General features: G+C 45.4%; 1 protein-coding gene and 1 long non-coding RNA gene across 3 annotated transcripts in view; both read right to left on the bottom strand.

Annotated features, from left to right (window-relative positions):
* The window catches only part of LOC139582437 (protein phosphatase 1 regulatory subunit 14C-like), a 54189-nt gene extending 44617 nt beyond the window's left edge, over positions 1-9572 (bottom strand). The window contains exon 1 of the mRNA XM_071412440.1: positions 9177-9572. Within this exon, the coding sequence (XP_071268541.1) occupies positions 9177-9410 (234 nt within the window). The 5' untranslated portion in view covers positions 9411-9572. The remainder of the gene's footprint in view (positions 1-9176) is intronic.
* Positions 9573-18180: 8608 nt separating this feature from the next.
* LOC139582436 (uncharacterized) lies at positions 18181-22524 on the bottom strand. Of its 2 annotated transcripts, none has more exons than XR_011676367.1 (3): positions 22221-22524; positions 19851-20107; positions 18181-19593 (listed from the first exon to the last, which is right to left on the bottom strand). It is a non-coding gene; the product is annotated as an uncharacterized lncRNA (long non-coding RNA). The 2 variants fall into 2 exon arrangements; XR_011676366.1 differs by having other exon boundaries at positions 19891-20107.
* Between the last annotated feature and the right edge of the window lie 247 nt (positions 22525-22771).

Below are 22771 nucleotides of genomic sequence, written 5' to 3'. Positions count from 1 at the left end.
AGTAGTAGAACCCCATACCAGAGGAGGCTATAGACACAGTAGTAGAACCCCATACCAGAGGAGGCTATAGACACAGTAGTAGAACCCCATACCAGAGGAGGCTATAGACACAGTAGTAGAACCCCATACCAGAGGAGGCTATAGACACAGTAGTAGAACCCCATACCAGAGGAGGCTATAGACACAGTAGTAGAACCCCATACCAGAGGAGGCTATAGACACAGTAGTAGAACCCCATACCAGAGGAGGCTATAGACACAGTAGTGGAACCCCATACCAGAGGAGGCTATAGACACAGTAGTAGAACCCCATACCAGAGGAGGCTATAGACACAGTAGTAGAACCCCATACCAGAGGAGGCTATAGACACAGTAGTAGAACCCCATACCAGAGGAGGCTATAGACACAGTAGTAGAACCCCATACCAGAGGAGGCTACAGACACAGTAGTGGAACCCCATACCAGAGGAGGCTATAGACACAGTAGTAGAACCCCATACCAGAGGAGGCTATAGACACAGTAGTAGAACCCCATACCAGAGGAGGCTACAGACACAGTAGTAGAACCCCATACCAGAGGAGGCTATAGACACAGTAGTGGAACCCCATACCAGAGGAGGCTATAGACACAGTAGTAGAACCCCATACCAGAGGAGGCTACAGACACAGTAGTAGAACCCCATACCAGAGGAGGCTATAGACACAGTAGTAGAACCCCATACCAGAGGAGGCTATAGACACAGTAGTAGAACCCCATACCAGAGGAGGCTATAGACACAGTAGTAGCACCCCATACCAGAGGAGGCTACAGACACAGTAGTAGAACCCCATACCAGAGGAGGCTATAGATACAGTAGTAGAACCCCATACCAGAGGAGGCTATAGACACAGTAGTAGAACCCCATACCAGAGGAGGCTATAGACACAGTAGTAGAACCCCATACCAGAGGAGGCTACAGACACAGTAGTGGAACCCCATACCAGAGGAGGCTATAGACACAGTAGTAGAACCCCATACCAGAGGAGGCTATAGACACAGTAGTAGAACCCCATACCAGAGGAGGCTATAGACACAGTAGTGGAACCCCATACCAGAGGAGGCTATAGACACAGTATTAGAACCCCATACCAGAGGAGGCTACAGACACAGTAGTAGAACCCCACACCAGAGGAGGCTATAGACACAGTAGTAGAACCCCATACCAGAGGAGGCTATAGACACAGTAGTAGAACCCCATACCAGAGGAGGCTATAGACACAGTAGTAGAACCCCATACCAGAGGAGGCTATAGACACAGTAGTAGAACCCCATACCAGAGGAGGCTACAGACACAGTAGTGGAACCCCATACCAGAGGAGGCTATAGACACAGTAGTAGAACCCCATACCAGAGGAGGCTATAGACACAGTAGTAGAACCCCATACCAGAGGAGGCTATAGACACAGTAGTAGAACCCCATACCAGAGGAGGCTACAGACACAGTAGTAGAACCCCATACCAGAGGAGGCTATAGACACAGTAGTAGAACCCCATACCAGAGGAGGCTATAGACACAGTAGTAGAACCCCATACCAGAGGAGGCTATAGACACAGTAGTAGAACCCCATACCAGAGGAGGCTATAGACACAGTAGTAGAACCCCATACCAGAGGAGGCTATAGACACAGTAGTAGAACCCCATACCAGAGGAGGCTATAGACACAGTAGTAGAACCCCATACCAGAGGAGGCTACAGACACAGTAGTGGAACCCCATACCAGAGGAGGCTATAGACACAGTAGTAGAACCCCATACCAGAGGAGGCTATAGACACAGTAGTAGAACCCCATACCAGAGGAGGCTACAGACACAGTAGTAGAACCCCATACCAGCGGAGGCTATAGACACAGTAGTGGAACCCCATACCAGAGGAGGCTACAGACACAGTAGTAGAACCCCATACCAGAGGAGGCTATAGACACAGTAGTAGAACCCCATACCAGAGGAGGCTACAGACACAGTAGTAGAACCCCATACCAGAGGAGGCTATAGACACAGTAGTGGAACCCCATACCAGAGGAGGCTATAGACACAGTAGTAGAACCCCATACCAGAGGAGGCTACAGACACAGTAGTAGAACCCCATACCAGAGGAGGCTATAGACACAGTAGTAGAACCCCATACCAGAGGAGGCTATAGACACAGTAGTAGAACCCCATACCAGAGGAGGCTATAGACACAGTAGTAGCACCCCATACCAGAGGAGGCTACATACACAGTAGTAGAACCCCATACCAGAGGAGGCTATAGACACAGTAGTAGAACCCCATACCAGAGGAGGCTATAGACACAGTAGTAGAACCCCATACCAGAGGAGGCTATAGACACAGTAGTAGAACCCCATACCAGAGGAGGCTACAGACACAGTAGTGGAACCCCATACCAGAGGAGGCTATATACACAGTAGTAGAACCCCATACCAGAGGAGGCTATAGACACAGTAGTAGAACCCCATACCAGAGGAGGCTATAGACACAGTAGTGGAACCCCATACCAGAGGAGGCTATAGACACAGTATTAGAACCCCATACCAGAGGAGGCTATAGACACAGTAGTAGAACCCCACACCAGAGGAGGCTATAGACACAGTAGTAGAACCCCATACCAGAGGAGGCTATAGACACAGTAGTAGAACCCCATACCAGAGGAGGCTATAGACACAGTAGTAGAACCCCATACCAGAGGAGGCTATAGACACAGTAGTAGAACCCCATACCAGAGGAGGCTACAGACACAGTAGTGGAACCCCATACCAGAGGAGGCTATAGACACAGTAGTAGAACCCCATACCAGAGGAGGCTATAGACACAGTAGTAGAACCCCATACCAGAGGAGGCTATAGACACAGTAGTAGAACCCCATACCAGAGGAGGCTATAGACACAGTAGTAGAACCCCATACCAGAGGAGGCTATAGACACAGTAGTAGAACCCCATACCAGAGGAGGCTATAGACACAGTAGTAGAACCCCATACCAGAGGAGGCTATAGACACAGTAGTGGAACCCCATACCAGAGGAGGCTATAGACACAGTAGTAGAACCCCATACCAGAGGAGGCTATAGACACAGTAGTAGAACCCCATACCAGAGGAGGCTATAGACACAGTAGTAGAACCCCATACCAGAGGAGGCTATAGACACAGTAGTAGAACCCCATACCAGAGGAGGCTACAGACACAGTAGTGGAACCCCATACCAGAGGAGGCTATAGACACAGTAGTAGAACCCCATACCAGAGGAGGCTATAGACACAGTAGTAGAACCCCATACCAGAGGAGGCTACAGACACAGTAGTAGAACCCCATACCAGCGGAGGCTATAGACACAGTAGTGGAACCCCATACCAGAGGAGGCTATAGACACAGTAGTAGAACCCCATACCAGAGGAGGCTACAGACACAGTAGTAGAACCCCATACCAGAGGAGGCTATAGACACAGTAGTAGAACCCCATACCAGAGGAGGCTACAGACACAGTAGTAGCACCCCATACCAGAGGAGGCTATAGACACAGTAGTAGAACCCCATACCAGAGGAGGCTATAGACACAGTAGTAGCACCCCATACCAGAGGAGGCTACAGACACAGTAGTAGAACCCCATACCAGAGGAGGCTATAGACACAGTAGTAGAACCCCATACCAGAGGAGGCTATAGACACAGTAGTAGAACCCCATACCAGAGGAGGCTATAGACACAGTAGTAGAACCCCATACCAGAGGAGGCTACAGACACAGTAGTGGAACCCCATACCAGAGGAGGCTATAGACACAGTAGTAGAACCCCATACCAGAGGAGGCTATAGACACAGTAGTAGAACCCCATACCAGACGAGGCTACAGACACAGTAGTGGAACCCCATACCAGAGGAGGCTATAGACACAGTAGTAGAACCCCATACCAGAGGAGGCTACAGACACAGTAGTGGAACCCCATACCAGAGGAGGCTATAGACACAGTAGTAGAACCCCATACCAGAGGAGGCTATAGACACAGTAGTAGAACCCCATACCAGAGGAGGCTACAGACACAGTAGTAGAACCCCATACCAGAGGAGGCTATAGACACAGTAGTAGAACCCCATACCAGAGGAGGCTATAGACACAGTAATAGAACCCCATACCAGAGGAGGCTATAGACACAGTAGTAGAACCCCATACCAGAGGAGGCTACAGACACAGTAGTAGAACCCCATACCAGAGGAGGCTATAGACACAGTAGTAGAACCCCATACCAGAGGAGGCTACAGACACAGTAGTGGAACCCCATACCAGAGGAGGCTACAGACACAGTAGTAGAACCCCATACCAGAGGAGGCTATAGACACAGTAGTGGAACCCCATACCAGAGGAGGCTATAGACACAGTAGTAGAACCCCAAACAGAACCCTTATCTAGCCTACCTGACGTTAACCCTTCCTTCAAATCAGTATTTTCTTCTAGAAACTGAAAACTTTTAAGCCTAAACTATTCGGGTTGACATTACGAATGATTTAAAACAGATTTGATGTGGATGTCAGCGTAGAGGTCTACTGCTCATTTAGTCTCAGTAAGTAGGATGGGAGATGATTACTTAAAAACCTTTACAGGAAAACAAACACATTGGGAAGCTCAGGACACCAAATCACATCCCCATAACACCAAATCACATCCCCAAAACACCAAATCACATCCCCAAAACACCAAATCACATCCCCAAAACACCAAATCACACCCCCAAAACACCAAATCACATCCCCAAAACACCAAATCACACCCCCAAAACACCAAATCACATCTCCATAACACCAAATCACATCCCCAAAACACATCCCCAAAACACCAAATCACATCCCCAAAACACCAAATCACATCCCCAAAACACCAAATCACATCCCCAAAACACCAAATCACATCCCTAAAACAACAAATCACATCTCCATAACACCAAATCACATCCCCAAAACACCAAATCACATCCCCATAACACCAAATCACATCCCCAAAACACATCCCCAAAACACCAAATCACATCCCCAAAACACCAAATCACATCACCAAATCACATCCCCAAAACACCAAATCACATCCCCAAAACAACAAATCACATCCCCAAAACACAAAATCACATCCCCATAACACCAAATCACATCCCCAAAACACCAAATCACATCCCCATAACACCAAATCACATCCCCATAACACCAAATCACATCCCCAAAACACAACAAGACAATGTCCTGTAAAATAGTCCAAAAGACGACTTCAGACAATGTCTGTCTGTCTCTCTATGTCTGTCTGTCTGTCTGTCTGTCCCTGTCTGTCTGTCTCTATGTCTGTCTGTCTGTCTGTCTGTCTGTCTGTCTGTCTGTCTGTCTGTCTGTCTGTCTGTCTGTCTGTCCCTGTCTGTCTGTCTCTATGTCTGTCTGTCTGTCTGTCTGTCTGTCTGTCTGTCTGTCTGTCTGTCTGTCTGTCTGTCTGTCTGTCTGTCTGTCTGTCCATGTCTGTCTGTCTGTCTGTCTGTCTGTCTGTCTGTCTGTCTGTCTGTCTGTCCCTGTCTGTCTGTCTCTATGTCTGTCTGTCCCTGTCTGTCTGTCCCTGTCTGTCTGTCTGTAGGCCTACTGACAGACCACTCTTCTACGATTGTAAAGGTGTGCTTGGCAGATTGTAAAGGTGTGCTTGGTAGATTGTAAAGGTGTGCTTGGCAGATTGTAAAGGTGTGCTTGGTAGATTGTAAAGGTGTGCTTGGCAGATTGTAAAGGTGTGCTTGGTAGATTGTAAAGGTGTGCTTGGCAGACTGTAAAGGTGTGCTTGGTAGATTGTAAAGGTGTGCTTGGTAGATTGTAAAGGTGTGCTTGGTAGATTGTAAAGGTGTGCTTGGCAGACTGTAAAGGTGTGCTTGGCAGATTGTAAAGGTGTGCTTGGCAGATTGTAAAGGTGTGCTTGGCAGATTGTAAAGGTGTGCTTGGCAGATTGTAAAGGTGTGCTTGGCAGATTGTAAAGGTGTGCTTGGCAGATTGTAAAGGTGTGCTTGGCAGATTGTAAAGGTGTGCTTGGCAGATTGTAAAGGTGTGCTTGGTAGATTGTAAAGGTGTGCTTGGTAGATTGTAAAGGTGTGCTTGGCAGATTGTAAAGGTGTGCTTGGCAGATTGTAAAGGTGTGCTTGGCAGATTGTAAAGGTGTGCTTGGCAGATTGTAATGGTGTGCTTGGCAGATTGTAAAGGTGTGCTTGGCAGATTGTAAAGGTGTGCTTGGCAGATTGTAAAGGTGTGCTTGGTAGATTGTAAAGGTGTGCTTGGTAGATTGTAAAGGTGTGCTTGGCAGATTGTAAAGGTGTGCTTGGCAGATTGTAAAGGTGTGCTTGGCAGATTGTAAAGGTGTGCTTGGCAGATTGTAAAGGTGTGCTTGGCAGATTGTAAAGGTGTGCTTGGCAGATTGTAAAGGTGTGCTTGGTAGATTGTAAAGGTGTGCTTGGCAGATTGTAAAGGTGTGCTTGGTAGATTGTAAAGGTGTGCTTGGCAGATTGTAAAGGTGTGCTTGGCAGATTGTAAAGGTGTGCTTGGCAGATTGTAAAGGTGTGCTTGGCAGACTGTAAAGGTGTGCTTGGCAGATTGTAAAGGTGTGCTTGGCAGATTGTAAAGGTGTGCTTGGCAGATTGTAAAGGTGTGCTTAGCAGATTGTAAAGGTGTGCTTGGCAGATTGTAAAGGTGTGCTTGGCAGATTGTAAAGGTGTGCTTGGCAGATTTTAAAGGTGTGCTTGGCAGATTCCAAAGAAGATGGTAGACCTACTAGGCTACAAAAGGAGTCTGAGGCGTTAAGCTGTGTGATGTCATGACCTCAGTCATTCATCTGTTCTGCTCCACCCTCACTGCGCTGCTGCCTTCCCCAGGAAGAGACACTGCAGCCTGGGGGGGAGTGGGGACAACAGACCAGGGAGAGCAAGGGAGCGTAATAATCGACCCAAAGCGCCCATAATAACAGTCCTGGGGTAACTGCATACATGGAGTGTATCTGAAAGTGGGCGGATCAACAGAAGTGGGAGGATCAACAGAAGTGGGCGGGTCAACAGAAGTGGGCGGGTCAACAGAAGTGGGTGGGTCAACATAAGTGGGAGGGTCAACATAAGTGGGCGGGTCAACAGAAGTGGGAGGGTCAACAGAAGTGGACGGGTCAACATAAGTGGGAGGATCAACATAAGTGGGCGGGTCAACGGAAGTGGGAGGGTCAACAGAAGTGTAACATTTTATCTAAGTTTAACCTTTTCCCTTTTCCTAACCTTAACCTCATTCTCCAAACCTGACAAGTTAATTATCCTAACCTGCTATACATTTTAGCTAAGCCTATCCCCAACCCTTTATCTAACCTTAAATGAATGGATTCTCCAAACCTGCCACGTTAGTTATCGTAACCTGCTACACATTTTAGCAAATCCTAACACCTTTCCCTAACCTTAACCTCATTCTCCTAACCCGCCACGTAATTATCCTAATGTGCTACATTAATCCTCCTAACCTGCTAGGTTAGTCATTTTAACCTGCTATGTAAACGTTAAACTGACCCGTGGTGCCCCTGGCTATAATAGAGCGTTCATTTTACACCCACAGCTGTTGATTCACCCTGATCTTTTGCAATGCCCACTTTCAGCCACCCTCCAAGTATGCAGTTCGCCATAGTTGCATCACAAGCCTGTTGTGATTGGAAGACATCCGTCTTCAGGTCAGACACTATAGATCACACATCAGTTAAAGGCCTCACTATGATAAAGCACATACTACAAAAAAAAGTGCCATCTAGAACCTAAAATGGTTCTTCGGCTGTTCCCATACGATAACTCTTTTTGGGTTCCAGGTAGAACTCTTTTTGGGTTCCAGGTAGAACTCTTTTTGGGTTCCAGGTAGAACTCTTTTTGGGTTCCAGGTAGAACTCTTTTTGGTTCCGGGTAGAACTCTTTTGGGTTCCAGGTAGAACTCTTTTGGGTTCCAGGTAGAAGCCTTTTTGGTTACATGTAGAACTCTTTTTGGATTCCAGGTAGAACTCTTTTTGGTTCCCAGGTAGAACTCTTTTTGGTTCCAGGTAGAACTCTTTTTGGTTCCAGGTAGAACTCTTTTTGGTTCCAGGTAGAACTCTTTTTAGTTCCAGGTAGAACTCTTTTTGGTTCCAGGTAGAACTCTTTTTGGTTCCCAGGTAGAACTCTTTTTGGTTCCCAGGTAGAACTCTTTTTGGTTCCAGGTAGAACTCTTTTTGGTTCCAGGTAGAACTCTTTTGGGTTCCAGGTAGAACTCTTTTGGGTTCCAGGTAGAACCCTTTTTGGTTCCAGTTAGAACTGTTTTGGGTTCCAGGTAGAACTCTTTTTGGGTTCCAGGTAGAACTCTTTTTGGGTTCCAGGTAGAACTCTTGAGTTCCAAAAGAGCCGCAACTTTGGTTTTAGAAGCGGGGGGGCCATATCTATTATCATTACATGTTTTACTCCAGCCAGATAAACCCTTCAATCAGCCTCCCCGACCGCTCGGCCGTCCTCCAATGCCTCGTTTTATATCACATTACAACGATAAAACTGGGGTGCAAAAATTTAATTTTAGAATGGTGGGGAGGGGTGGGTGCAAAAATGCAATTTTAGAATGGGGGGGGGGTGCAAAAATGCAATTTTAGAATGGTGGAGGGGGGGTGCAAAAATGCAATTTTAGAATGGTGGGGGGGACATGTCCCCACGTCCCCAGTGAAAGTTGCACCCATGAGTAAAACCTTTTCCAAAGAGAATTCTACATGGAACCCAAAATAGTTCTACCTGGAACCAAAAAAAGGGTTCTACCTGGAACCAAAAAAAGGGTTCTACCTGGAACCAAGAAAAGGGTTCAAGAAAAGGGTTCTACCTGGAACCAAGAAAAGGGTTCTACCTGGAACCAAGAAAATGTTCTCCTATGCTGACAGCCAAAGAGCTCTTTTGGAACCCTTTTTGCTAAGCGTGTACCCGGTGGAGAGGAGACTATCGTGGGCGTTTTGGTTTATTTACTGCTACTGTCTACAGAAATATTATGCAGCAGAATGGTAGATTATAAAGTAGCCTACTATCGCCACTAATACACTGTAGCTAGCATACAGTCAGAGGAATCAATGGAATATATTATACCACCAGCCAGGTCAGGGAAAAGCCCTCCTCACCTCACAGTCGTACAGATCGCTCAGTTGTTCAATAATCCACTCCTCCAGGATCAATCTCTTCCGCAGCTCCTTCCTGTCGTATTTCACCGTCACTTTCCCCTGCTTCCTCTGGACCGGGTCGTCCCGCGGCATTGGTCCGGACCCAACGCACCCTACCCCGGCCAGCGGCTGGAAGAACACCCGGCTGGCGGCCGCGGGCAACGGGGCGCTCGTCTCGGTGCTGGCGGCTGACATTGCAGTGTTTTGTGTGTGTGTGAGAGAGAGAGAGAGCCACGGAGGGTGCTACTGTACTGCCTGGCTAAGAAATGAACACCGTTTTTAAACACCTGCTACTTACAAGTACAGCGCGCTGAGAGGAGGGCAGAGAGGATATGCGTGATAGCCTAGCGGCCAGCCTAATACCAATGATGGATTTACCCATTAGGCAACACTTAATTTTAAGGGGTCCTTATTACAGTGTAATTCATTGTAATAATACATAGTTGTAACTAACTGATGTAATTACAAATGTATCACTAGCCACTTTAAACTATGCCACTTAATATAATGTCTACATACCCTACATTACTCATCTCATATGTATATACTGTACTCTATATCATCTACTGCATCTTGCCATCTTTATGTAATACATGTATCACTAGCCACTTTAAACTATGCCACTTAATATAATGTCTACATACCCTACAGTACTCATCTCATATGTATATACCGTACTCTATACCATCTACTGCATCTTGCCTATGCCGTTCTGTACCATCACTCATTCATATATCTTTATGTACATATTCTTTATCCCTTTACACTTGTGTGTATAAGGTAGTAGTTGTGGAATTGTTAGGTTAGATTACTTGTTGGATATTACTGCATTGTCGGAACTAGAAGCACAAGCATTTCGCTACACTCGCATTAACATCTGCTAACCATGTGTATGTGACAAATAAAATTGATTTGATGTGTAACAATGAACGTTAAAACAAATGTTAAAGTTTCAGATAGCATCCATATATTCCAACACACCATTTTTCCAACCTGCACATTACAACCTGCACATTACAACCTGCACATTACAACCTGCACATTACAACCTGCACATTACAACCTGCACATTACAACCTGCACATTACAACCTGCACATTACAACCTGCACATTACAACCTGCACATTATAACCTGCACATTACAACCTGCACATTACAACCTGCACATTACAACCTGCACATTACAACCTGCACATTACAACCTGCACATTACAGCCTGCACATTACAACCTGCACATTACAACCTGCACATTACAACCTGCACATTACAACCTGCACATTACAACCTGCACATTACAACCTGCACATTACAGCCTGCACATTACAACCTGCACATTACAGCCTGCACATTACAGCCTGCACATTACAACCTGCACATTACAACCTGCACATTACAACCTGCACATTACAACCTGCACATTACAACCTGCACATTACAACCTGCACATTACAGCCTGCACATTACAACCTGCACATTACAACCTGCACATTACAACCTGCACATTATAACCTGCACATTACAACCTGCACATTACAACCTGCACATTACAGCCTGCACATTACAACCTGCACATTACAACCTGCACATTATAACCTGCACATTACAACCTGCACATTATAACCTGCACATTATAACCTGCACAAATCATGTGATGTGACAAGCGTTAACCAATTTTAAAACTAACCACCTCATTGATATAACTCTGTAATAAAGGGTTCTGGAGTATGATGCTCAGGCACAATGGCAAAAACTAGTTCACAATGCCTATAAATTGTTAAATGCATGGTGCATCTTAGCTAGCAAGCTAGACAATTAGACATCATCATGAATCAAGTCGACAATCTACTGGCAAATCCTTTTTAAAATTCTTGTCATATGAAGAGAAATGATAGATAAAACGTATCGGTGCTCATTGGCCATTGGACATAAATATTACGCAAATTCAACAATGAGTGGTTTGGATGTAATCTGTGGCTAACTGCAAGCGTTGCAAAGCAATCACTAGCCTGCTTTTCAGTGTTGTGGGTGTGTGGTTCAAGTCTGGGTTTAAAGGGTCGCTTTTCCAAGTTTAAAAGGTTAAACATTCAACACCATGGGACAGAAAAGGTTAAATACACTGGCCATGCTGTCAATCCGGCATGATTTCTGCCGCATTCAAAACAACTGGAACCTGGGAAATCTCAGACTTCTGCCGCATTCAAAACAACTGGAACCTGGGAAATCTCAGACTTCTGCCGCATTCAAAACAACTGGGAACTGGGAAATCTCAGACTTCTGCCGCATTCAAAACAACTGGGAACTGGGAAATCTCAGACTTCTGCCGCATTCAAAACAACTGGAAAATGGGAAATCTCAGACTTCAGTGAGTTCAAGACAACTGGTAACTCAAGAAAAATAAAACAAGCTCCGACTGGGAAGATATGTTTTGAACGGTCAACTCGGAATTCCAAGTCGGGAACTCTGCGGCTAACTAGCCTAGTGTTGGCTAGCTAGTTAACTGTAGCTAGCTAACATGAACGTCTTTTGTTAGGCCTACCAACTAGGCTTGCTAGTTACCATCTACAGAATAGACTTTCCATGCAATCTGCTGAGTTATTTTGGATTAGCTAGCTAGTTTTCAAACTTTGACTAGCTAGCAACCTAAAGCTGGCAAATAGCTATGCTATAGTCGCTACTAGCTAGCTAATGTTAATTGGGCTCGATGGTCTATAATGGGTATTACGTGAGACAGACTAGCCAGCTACTTGCCACCCCTCATAGCCTGGTTCCTCTCTAGGTTTCTTCCTAGGTTTTGGCCTTTCTAGGGAGTTTTTCCTAGCCACCGTGCTTCTACACCTGCATTGCTTGCTGTTTGGGGTTTTAGGCTGGGTTTCTGTACAGCACTTTGAGATATCAGCTGATGTAAGAAGGACTTTATAAATACATTTGATTTGATTTGATATCAACACACTCTGAGTAATGTTAGTTCATTTGCAAAGCAGCTAAACGCTAACTAACTTAGTGTTATCAAGCGCTATTATTGTTAGCTGGAAAATACAACTACCTAGGTAGCTAAGAAACTGATGAAGACAGAGTTGTCCATTTCCATTGTTACTTGTAATGCTAAACATAAAATCCAGTTTTTCTAAATTAGCCATCTAGACTTGTAATTTGGTAAGAAATGTAAAGTATTTTTACATGCTGCAATAAAGTTGACGAAAGGAGAAGCTCAACATTTGTTTGTAGGTATTGTAATGAAACAGCAGGGAGCAGGTCTCGCACCCTCGACCTTCTAGCCCGAAGTCCGGCGCGCTATCGACTGTGCCGCAAAAAGCATGTTGAAGCGGCAGAGTCGATTTCCGCGCTTATAAACCCAGGATCGTTACAGTATTTTCACTTGGTGATGAGTAGTAAGTAATTATATAGAAATTGCAAATAGGTAACTATAAACGAACACTTAATTTTAACTAGCTAAATCATGTATAACACCTAGTAATTACATTGTACAGATTTGACATGTAATCTGGGATGGTTATCTTCCCACTTCACGACACGCGTTCAGTAGAGCCCAGTTTGACCTACAGCTGATCTGGTTTCTGTAAACTCAACCAAGTTAATGCAAAACGGTACAAGTTCTATCAACAACATTCAGCGGACATTTTGAAGAGTGTGCAATTCATGGGCAATTAACATAATTAGAGACAAAGTAATCTCGGGACACCCAGCGCATCTGTCCACAAGAGATTATGTAACAGTATAACTTTAGTACGTCCCCTCGCCCCGACGCGAACCAGGGACCCTCTGCACACATCAACAACAGTCACCCACGAAGCGTCGTTACCCGCTAACTAGCTAGCCATTTCACATCCGTTACAATTACAACATTGTGATAGTTATTACTGAATGCGATGCAGCGGAGAAGAAACTAAAAACACTCGATTGGTGAATTTAGTGAACATTTTGTGGAAACTTGTAACAAGCATTCGTTGTTATACTTCTGTAATAACAGACTGCAATTACCACCAGTTACATGTTGTTATTATAGTGTAACGTAGTTATTACAATGAACTACAACGCTTGTTAGTGTTATTACATATAATTACACTGTAAAAAAAGGACACAACCATTCATTATGCTGATTCAAATGTGTTGAGTGCTGAGATGGAACAAATACCTGCATGTTAAACAAATAATAACAGCTTTTAAAGCTTGATGAAGCCTTGATAAAGCCTAGATAGGCCTAACCTATAGATATTAAATTAAATTAATTATAAGCAAATTGATCAGGTCCTTACATTAGATCTGGCACTTTATAATGAACAAAAATATAAACATCGCAACATGCAATAATTTCAACTATTTTACAGCGTTAGTTCATATAAGGAAATCAATCAATTTAAATTAATTAGGCCCTAATCTATGTCTTTCACCTGATTGGCCAGGGGCGCAGCCATGGGTGGACCTGAAAGGGCATAGGCCCACCCACTGGGGAGCCAGGCCCAGCCAATCAGAATTAATTTTCCCCCCACAAACGAGCATTATTACAGACATAAACACCCCATAGTTTCATCAGCTGTCCGGGTGGCTGGTCTCAGATGATCCTGCAGGTGAAGAAGCCGGATGTGGAGGTCCTGGACTGGCGTGGTTACACGTGGTCAGCGGTTGTGAGGCCTGTTGGACGCACTGACAAATTCTCTAAAACGACGTTGGAGGCGGCTTATGGTAGAGAAATTAACATGAAATTCTCTGGCAATAGCTCTGTTGGACATTCCTGTAGTCCGCATGCCAAATGCACACTCCCTCAAAACTTGAGACATCTGTGGCATCGTGTTGTGTGACAAAACTGCACATTTGAGAGTGGCCTTTTATTGTCTCCAGCGCAAGGTGCACCTATGTAACGACCATGCTGTTTAATCAGCTTCTTGATATACCACACCTTTCAGGTGGATGGATTTTCTTGGTAAAGGAGAAATGCTCACTAACAGGGATGTAAACTAATTTGTGCACAACATTTGCGAGAAATAAGCTTTTTGTGCCTATGTAACATTTCTGGGATCTTTTATTTCAGCTCATGAAACACGGGACCAACACTTTACATGATGCCATTTATATTTTTTGTTGTGTATATTTTGCCACCCTCAACATTTGCTTAGACTATAAATGATTAGTGAAGAAACTATACATTTTAAAGTGGAGTCTGTTGTTGGGGTTACCTACCCAGCCCCCCTCGGTCTCCCTACTAACCAAGCCTGCATCTCAAATGGTATCCCATTCCCTATGTAGTGGAAACTAAATAGTACAATTTGGGACAGACACAACCCCTGTCTCCCTGTAGGTTTAACTTGGACCCCGTCCTCTCCCAACGAGAGCAAAGAGCTGAGGGAGACTGTCATTAGCAGACCCCGTCCTCTCCCAACGAGAGCAAAGAGCTGAGGGAGACTGTCATTAGCAGACCCCGTCCTCTCCCAACGAGAGCAAAGAGCTGAGGGAGACTGTCATTAGCAGACCCCGTCCTCTCCCAACGAGAGCAAAGAGCTGAGGGAGACTGTCATTAGCAGACCCCGTCCTCTCCCAACGAGAGCAAAGAGCTGAGGGAGACTGTCATTAGCAGACCCCGTCCTCTCCCAACGGGAGCAAAGAGCTGAGGGAGACTGTCATTAGCAGACCCCGTCCTCTCCCGACGGGAGCAAAGCGCTGAGGGAGACTGTCATTAGCAGACCCTTATATAAGAGGATCACAAACGCTCTAAACTAATGAGGAGGTCTGTCCCCAATCAGAGCTCTGTGCTTCTCCCCAACCGGGCTATATAACCACAGCGCACGCACACACGCACGTTGTGGTTTAGTCTGCCCTCTCATGGTCTAATGTGTAATAACATCAGACTGAGAAGACAAATTCTTACAAACTCATCTTCAAGACAACATTTATTTGTTTTATTGACATACAAAACAGTCGGGTAACTACGGAGCCCGACAAAATGGAGTCCTTTACAGAACTCAATATGGTTCCATACCCATTCCTTCTTCTCAGTGAAGGACTGTTGATTGAAGGACTGTTGATTTGTGGTCTTAGTCAAATATACACTTTGTAATTTATACATAATATATTATCTTATTTATAGGTTCTTCATGTTAACTCCTTCAAATAGATGTAGACTGCCTCCTGTGTAGGACATAAGGTGTTAATGGGATGTAGACTGCCTCCTGTGTGGGACATAAGGTGTTAATGGGATGTAGACTGTCTCCTGTGTAGGACATAGAGTGTTAATGGGATGTAGACTGTCTCCTGTGTGGGACATAGAGTGTTAATGGGATGTAGACTGCCTCCTGTGTAGGACATAGGGTGTTAATGGGATGTAGACTGTCTCCTGTGTAGGACATAAGGTGTTAATGGGATGTAGACTGTCTCCTGTGTGGGACAGTGTTAATGGGATGTAGACTGTCTCCTGTGTAGGACATAGAGTGTTAATGGGATGTAGACTGTCTCCTGTGTAGGACATAGAGTGTTAATGGGATGTAGACTGTCTCCTGTGTAGGACATAGGGTGTTAATGGGATGTAGACTGTCTCCTGTGTAGGACATAGAGTGTTAATGGGATGTAGACTGCCTCCTGTGTAGGACATAGGGTGTTAATGGGATGTAGACTGTCTCCTGTGTGGGACATAGGGTGTTAATGGGATGTAGACTGCCTCCTGTGTGGGACATAGAGTGTTAATGAGATGTAGACTGTCTCCTGTGTAGGACATAGGGTGTTAATGGGATGTAGACTGTCTCCTGTGTGGGACATAGGGTGTTAATGGGATGTAGACTGTCTCCTGTGTGGGACATAGGGTGTTAATGGGATGTAGACTGCCTCCTGTGTAGGACATAGGGTGTTAATGGGATGTAGACTGCCTCCTGTGTAGGACATAGGGTGTTAATGGGATGTAGACTGTCTCCTGTGTAGGACATAAGGTGTTAATGGGATGTAGACTGTCTCCTGTGTGGGACAGTGTTAATGGGATGTAGACTGTCTCCTGTGTAGGACATAGGGTGTTAATGGGATGTAGACTGTCTCCTGTGTGGGACATAGGGTGTTAATGGGATGTAGACTGTCTCCTGTGTGGGACATAGGGTGTTAATGGGATGTAGACTGCCTCCTGTGTAGGACATAGGGTGTTAATGGGATGTAGACTGCCTCCTGTGTAGGACATAGGGTGTTAATGGGATGTAGACTGTCTCCTGTGTAGGACATAAGGTGTTAATGGGATGTAGACTGTCTCCTGTGTGGGACAGTGTTAATGGGATGTAGACTGTCTCCTGTGTAGGACATAGGGTGTTAATGGGATGTAGACTGTCTCCTGTGTGGGACATAGGGTGTTAATGGGATGTAGACTGTCTCCTGTGTGGGACATAGGGTGTTAATGGGATGTAGACTGCCTCCTGTGTAGGACATAAGGTGTTAATGGGATGTAGACTGCCTCCTGTGTAGGACATAGGGTGTTAATGGGATGTAGACTGTCTCCTGTGTAGGACATAGGGTGTTAATGGGATGTAGACTGTCTCCTGTGTAGGACATAGGGTGTTAATGGGATGTAGACTGTCTCCTGTGTAGGACATAAGGTGTTAATGGGATGTAGACTGTCTCCTGTGTGGGACAGTGTTAATGGGATGTAGACTGTCTCCTGTGTAGGACATAGGGTGTTAATGGGATGTAGACTGTCTCCTGTGTGGGACATAGGGTGTTAATGGGATGTAGACTGCCTCCTGTGTGGGACATAGGGTGTTAATGGGATGTAGACTGCCTCCTGTGTAGGACATAGAGTGTTAATGGGATGTAGACTGTCTCCTGTGTAGGACATAGGGTGTTAATGGGATGTAGACTGTCTCCTGTGTGGGACATAGGGTGTTAATGGGATGTAGACTGTCTCCTGTGTGGGACATAGGGTGTTAATGGGATGTAGACTGCCTCCTGTGTGGGACATAGGGTGTTAATGGGATGTAGACTGTCTCCTGTGTAGGACATAGGGTGTTAATGGGATGTAGACTGCCTCCTGTGTGGGACATAGGGTGTTAATGGGATGTAGACTGCCTCCTGTGTGGGACATAGGGTGTTAATGGGATGTAGACTGTTAAAGATGATGTAATGGTTGGGACAAATATGGCCGACGTGATGACGTCAACATATTGCCCAGGACAAGACAGCATGACGTCAACATATTGCCCAGGACAAGACAGCATGACGTCAACATATTGCCCAGGACAAGACAGCATGACGTCAACATATTGCCCAGGACAATGACTACAACATATATCTGACGGCTGATTGGCCAAAACAACAAACTCAACCATTCATCCCCTTCCTTAATGTGTTGGTACAAAGCCCTCCAAAGGAGTGGAAGGCGCCTATGGTATAGGAGGGTGGGGGTCCTCCAAGCCTGCTGATTGGCTGAAGGGAATGCCAACCATGTGAAGCTTTGAGAGAGGAGCCAATCAAATCACTCACACGGTGTGACACGGGTGGGATCTTTGGGTTTGGAGGTCAATCAATCGTCATAGAAACAATAGCAAAAACAGAAAGGTAGCCTACACACTATTCTTCTGAAAGGAAACAGTATTGTTTTGTTTAACTTAACCTAAGCCCCTCCCACCCATCATCCAACTATGGCTAAGGCCCAAAAGGCACCCTATTCCCTATATAGGGCACTACTTTAGACCAGGGCTCTATGCCACCCTATTCCCTATATAGGGCACTACTTTAGACCAGGGCTCTATGCCACCCTATTCCCTATTATAGTGAGAAAGTTTGTGAACCATTTTCTGCTAAAAGGGTTCACAAACTCTGATGTATTTGCATTTTGTTTCTCTCGTGTTTTTGGTTACGTTGACCTGCTCTCACCGTTTAACAATAACAAAAGGAGAGCGCATGTTAGCTTGTTTTGTTGTAGCCTCTGTAACCTTTGGGTCGCGTTTTGGGTTAAAGCCCAACAGGAACTGAATGGTGAATAATGTCTTGTGCCATTTGGGAATCACTTTTATTGAAAATAAGAATAGAATATGTTTTCTGAACACTTCTAAATTAATCCTGATCATGTCATGACAAGTGAAAAAGTTAGGGAGACATTTTGGATTCAAATCATTAAGTGTACAGCAACAAGGAATGGTTCAAGTATTAGATTAGAAAACTTTACAGCTGATCTCAGAAGACGTGTTATTAGCCACACACGGTCCCCCTCCCCATGACAGTCAGATAATGGTATGACCCACCACTGGCCCTGTGGTCTCGGGACACAATCATTTAGGAAAGACGGGGGAGGGGTCAAAATACTAAAATGCTACTGGGGCACAGAAAGCACAGGACTTGACTGCTGGGTGGTCAAAGAGAGAGAGAGAGAGCAGGAGAGATATTATCAATAAGGAGGGCGGTAGCTTTGTGAACAGATTCCCTCCAGGCCAGAAGATGCTGTTATCCGGTCACAATAAGGAGGGCGGTAGCTTTGTGAACAGATTCTCTCCAGGCCAGAAGATGCTGTTATCCGGTCACAATAAGGAGGGCGGTAGCTTTGTGAACAGATTCTCTCCAGGCCAGAAGATGCTGTTATCCGGTCACAATAAGGAGGGTGGGTAGCTTTGTGAACAGATTCATTTTCAGGAAAACCCACTGACTGCACTGGACATTTAAGGTCCCCAAAGCACACACATCCCTGGGTCGCTCCTCTTTTCAGTTCGCTGCAGCTAGCGACTGGAACGAGCTGCAACAAACACTCAAACTGGACAGTTTTATCTCCATCTCTTCATTCAAAGACTCAATCATGGACACTCTTACTGACAGTAGTGGCTGTTTCACGTGATGTATTGTTGTCTCTACCTTCTTGACCTTTGTGCTGTTGACTGTGCCCAATAATGTTTGTGCTGCTGCCATGTTGTGTTGCTACCATGCTGTGTTATGTGTTTCTGCCTTGCTATGTTGTTAGGTCGTGGTGTCTCTTGTCGTGATGTGTCTTTTGTCCCCGTAGGAGGCCTTTTGGTAGGCCGTCATTGTAAATAAGAATTTGTTCTCAACTGACTTGCCTGGTTAAATTAAAATGATTTGGGATTGGGCCTTCGGATGCAGTTCTGCTGTGTTCAGATCTGGGTTCAAAAGCCCCTGTGAGCAGCCATACCGGCTCCTAAGGGCACCAGTCCAAAAGCCCCTGTGAGCAGCCATACCGGCTCCTAAAGGGCACCAGTTTCACCAGTAGAAAGATCTGGTGAGGAAACTGCCTGCAGAGCTAAAGCCAGCTGCCAAAGGCGTCATTCTTGGCTGCGGTGCGGGACACAGCCCTGTCTGTCGCCGTCTTGGGACTCTAGTCCTCTGAGAGTTAGTCTGGTATCGCCACATTCTCCTCCATCACCACCACAAACACTGAGGAGGAGGGCCTGGGGCAGAGGGGGAGGAAGAGAGACAGAAGAGAGAAAGGTATAACTTACGTGTAAACATGGAAGCTTAGTTGATTTTTATTCTTTCATTAATCTATATGTTTTTTTTTACCAATACAGTACCAGTCAAAAGTTTGGACACATCTACTCATTCAAGGGTTTTTCTTTAAGTCATCAAAACTGTGAGAACATATGGAATCATGTAGTAACCAAAATATACAAATTTAAAAAGAAAATTAATATTTGAGAGTAGCCACCCTTTGATTTTGACAGCTTTGCACACTCAACCAGCTTCACCTGGAATGCTGTTCCGACAGTCTTGAAGGAGTTCCCACATATGCTGAGCACTTGTTGGCTGCTTTTCCTTCACTCAGCGGTCCATCTCATCCAAACCATCTCAATTGGGTTGAGGTCAGGTGATTGTGGAGGCCAGGTCATCTGATGCAGCACCCCATCACTCTCCTTCTTGGTCAAATAGCCCTTACACATCCTGGAGGTGTGTTGGGTCATTGTCCTGTTGAAAAACAAATGATAGTAAAAAAGTAAAGAAAAACCCTGGAATGAGTAGGTGTGTCCAAATGTTTAACTGGTACTGTGTGTGTGCATATATACACTGCTCAAAAAAAATAAAGGGAACACTTAAACAACACAATGTAACTCCAAGTCAATCACACTTCTATGAAATCAAACTGTCCACTTAGGAAGCAACACTGATTGACAATAAATTTCACATGCTGTTGTGCAAATGGAATAGACAAAAGGTGGAAATTATAGGCAATTAGCAAGACACCCCCAATAAAGGAGTGGTTCTGCAGGTGGTGACCACAGACCACTTCTCAGTTCCTATGCTTCCTGGCTGATGTTTTGGTCACTTGAATGCTGGCGGTGCTTTCACTCTAGTGGTAGCATGAGACGGAGTCTACAACCCACACAAGTGGCTCAGGTAGTGCAGCTCATCCAGGATGGCACATCAATGTGAGCTGTGGCAAGAAGGTTTGCTGTGTCTGTCAGCGTAGTGTCCAGAGCATGGAGGCGCTACCAGGAGACAGGCCAGTAGCAGGTCCGCTTTCTCCGCCTTTGTGCAAGGAGGAGCACTGCCAGAGCCCTGCAAAATGACCTCCAGCAGGCCACAAATGTGCATGTGTCAGCATATGGTCTCACAAGGGGTCTGAGGATCTCATCTCGGTACCTAATGGCAGTCAGGCTACCTCTGGCGAGCACATGGAGGGCTGTGCGGCCCCACAAAGAAATGTCACCCCGCACCATGACTGACCCACCGCCAAACCGGTCATGCTGGAGGATGTTGCAGGCAGCAGAACGTTCTCCACGGCGTCTCCAGACTCTGTCACGTCTGTCACATGTGCTCATGTGCTCAGTGTGAACCTGCTTTCATCTGTGAAGAGCACAGGGCGCCAGTGGCGAATTTGCCAATCTTGGTGTTCTCTGGCAAATGCCAAACGTCCTGCACGGTGCTGGGCTGTAAACACAACCCCCACCTGTGGACGTCGGGCCCTCATACCACCCTCATGGAGTCTGTTTCTGACCGTTTGAGCAGACACATGCACATTATTTTTTTGAGCAGTGTATATAACCCAAGTCATATTGATAACCTTAATGAATAAAGTTGACTTATTGTTATCAAAAAGTGTCCTTTGCCCCACTGCACATTCATGAGCGCCAAGATTTCTGACCCGGCCTCCAAACCATGCCAGGACCAGCAGAAACACCAGCCCTGACAGTAGGTCCACTTAGTCCAGGAGCAGTCATGGAAGCTCCATGAGTCCTCGCTGCAGTTCCACCAATCTGTTTTACAGCCTCATGACTGATTTTGTATCTCTGAGCCTCTTTGCATCTGGCATCCACCAAATGCTGCACTGTGTCCCCCCCCCCCACAACACTTAACCTTCACATTGCTCCCACAATCACCATCCCCTCCACACAGATTTTCTTTCTTTAAGAATTGAACAGCTACATGTCCCATTCTTAAAACATCGCAGTTGGGGATGGGACAAATTCTCTGACATTAAAACTAAGAAATCCTATCTGTACTTTCCCCAGGCATAACCTTCTCAAACCTCAGCAGGACTGATAGGCGTTCCCTTCTTTCCTACTGATCAACCTTTTGGCCTCCCGTCACATTTTCTTTAATATCATCTATGGACATAGATATCGGGACACCAGTGATGACTCCCCTCAACCTAGAATAAGTGTAACCGATGTGAAATGGCTAGCTAGTTTGCGGAGAGGGACGGGAAGCTATACTGTTACATAAGCACCACAGGGACGTGGCTTTTACTCTTCTTCCCATTAATCGTTTTCCATTGTCAGAATCTTCTCTTGCTGAGCCTGGCTACCACAAAATATTAACAATCTACCATTTCCAATGAACCGAACTAATTCCACTTCACCTACTAACACTTTCTCTATGGCAGGTGCTTCTACACCTGCATTGCTTGCTGTTTGGGGTTTTAGGCTGGGTTTCTGTACAGCACTTTGAGATATCAGCTGATGTAAGAAGGGCTTTATAAATACATTTGATTTGAGTTAGTCAAATAGGGTGTAAGAGAGGCCCTGTGGTCTCAAACACTTTCGCCACTTTCCACTCCATCACTAATCTTGCTTCCTACCTTAGCCATCTTTATGTTTTCGGTATCATAATCTCTCTTCTTCCAATGTCTTTCCACTACCGACCATTCCGGTCCTTGACCCTCATCGTCCCGCTCCATACCATCATAACTGACACCGCTATTGTTCTCATTCCAGCACAGCTGTTGCTAAATCCACTTTTTCTCCATTTCCTCCATTTTCTCCGTACTACTTGCCGCCATGTCCGACCCTACCCGGCAGCCGCTAGTTTTAAACATTTTACCAGGAAGACGGAGGAAACCAGGAACTAGAGATCGTTGCTCACTAGTTTTCGGCCAGCAGCACAAACCATGACGTCAGTTTGGTATGTTAATGAGGAAACCTTTAAAATAAAAGCCCGCTATTCAAAACATTGCAATGTGGATGATTCAATCAAATTATATTTCATTTGAATCAATGACCGCTTGTGTGCCAACAAGAAAATGCAATAAAATACATTTTAATTATTTATTTTTTATTACCAATAATGAAAAAATACAATGTTGACACTTGTATGTTGAGAATATTGGCTTGTCGAGAACTTTTTTCCTGT

Source organism: Salvelinus alpinus, chromosome 8 (genome assembly GCF_045679555.1).
Source record: "Salvelinus alpinus chromosome 8, SLU_Salpinus.1, whole genome shotgun sequence".
NCBI lineage: Eukaryota > Metazoa > Chordata > Actinopteri > Salmoniformes > Salmonidae > Salvelinus > Salvelinus alpinus.
The sequence above is the reverse complement of the archived record's forward strand: the minus strand, read 5'-3'. Positions and strand labels throughout refer to the sequence as shown.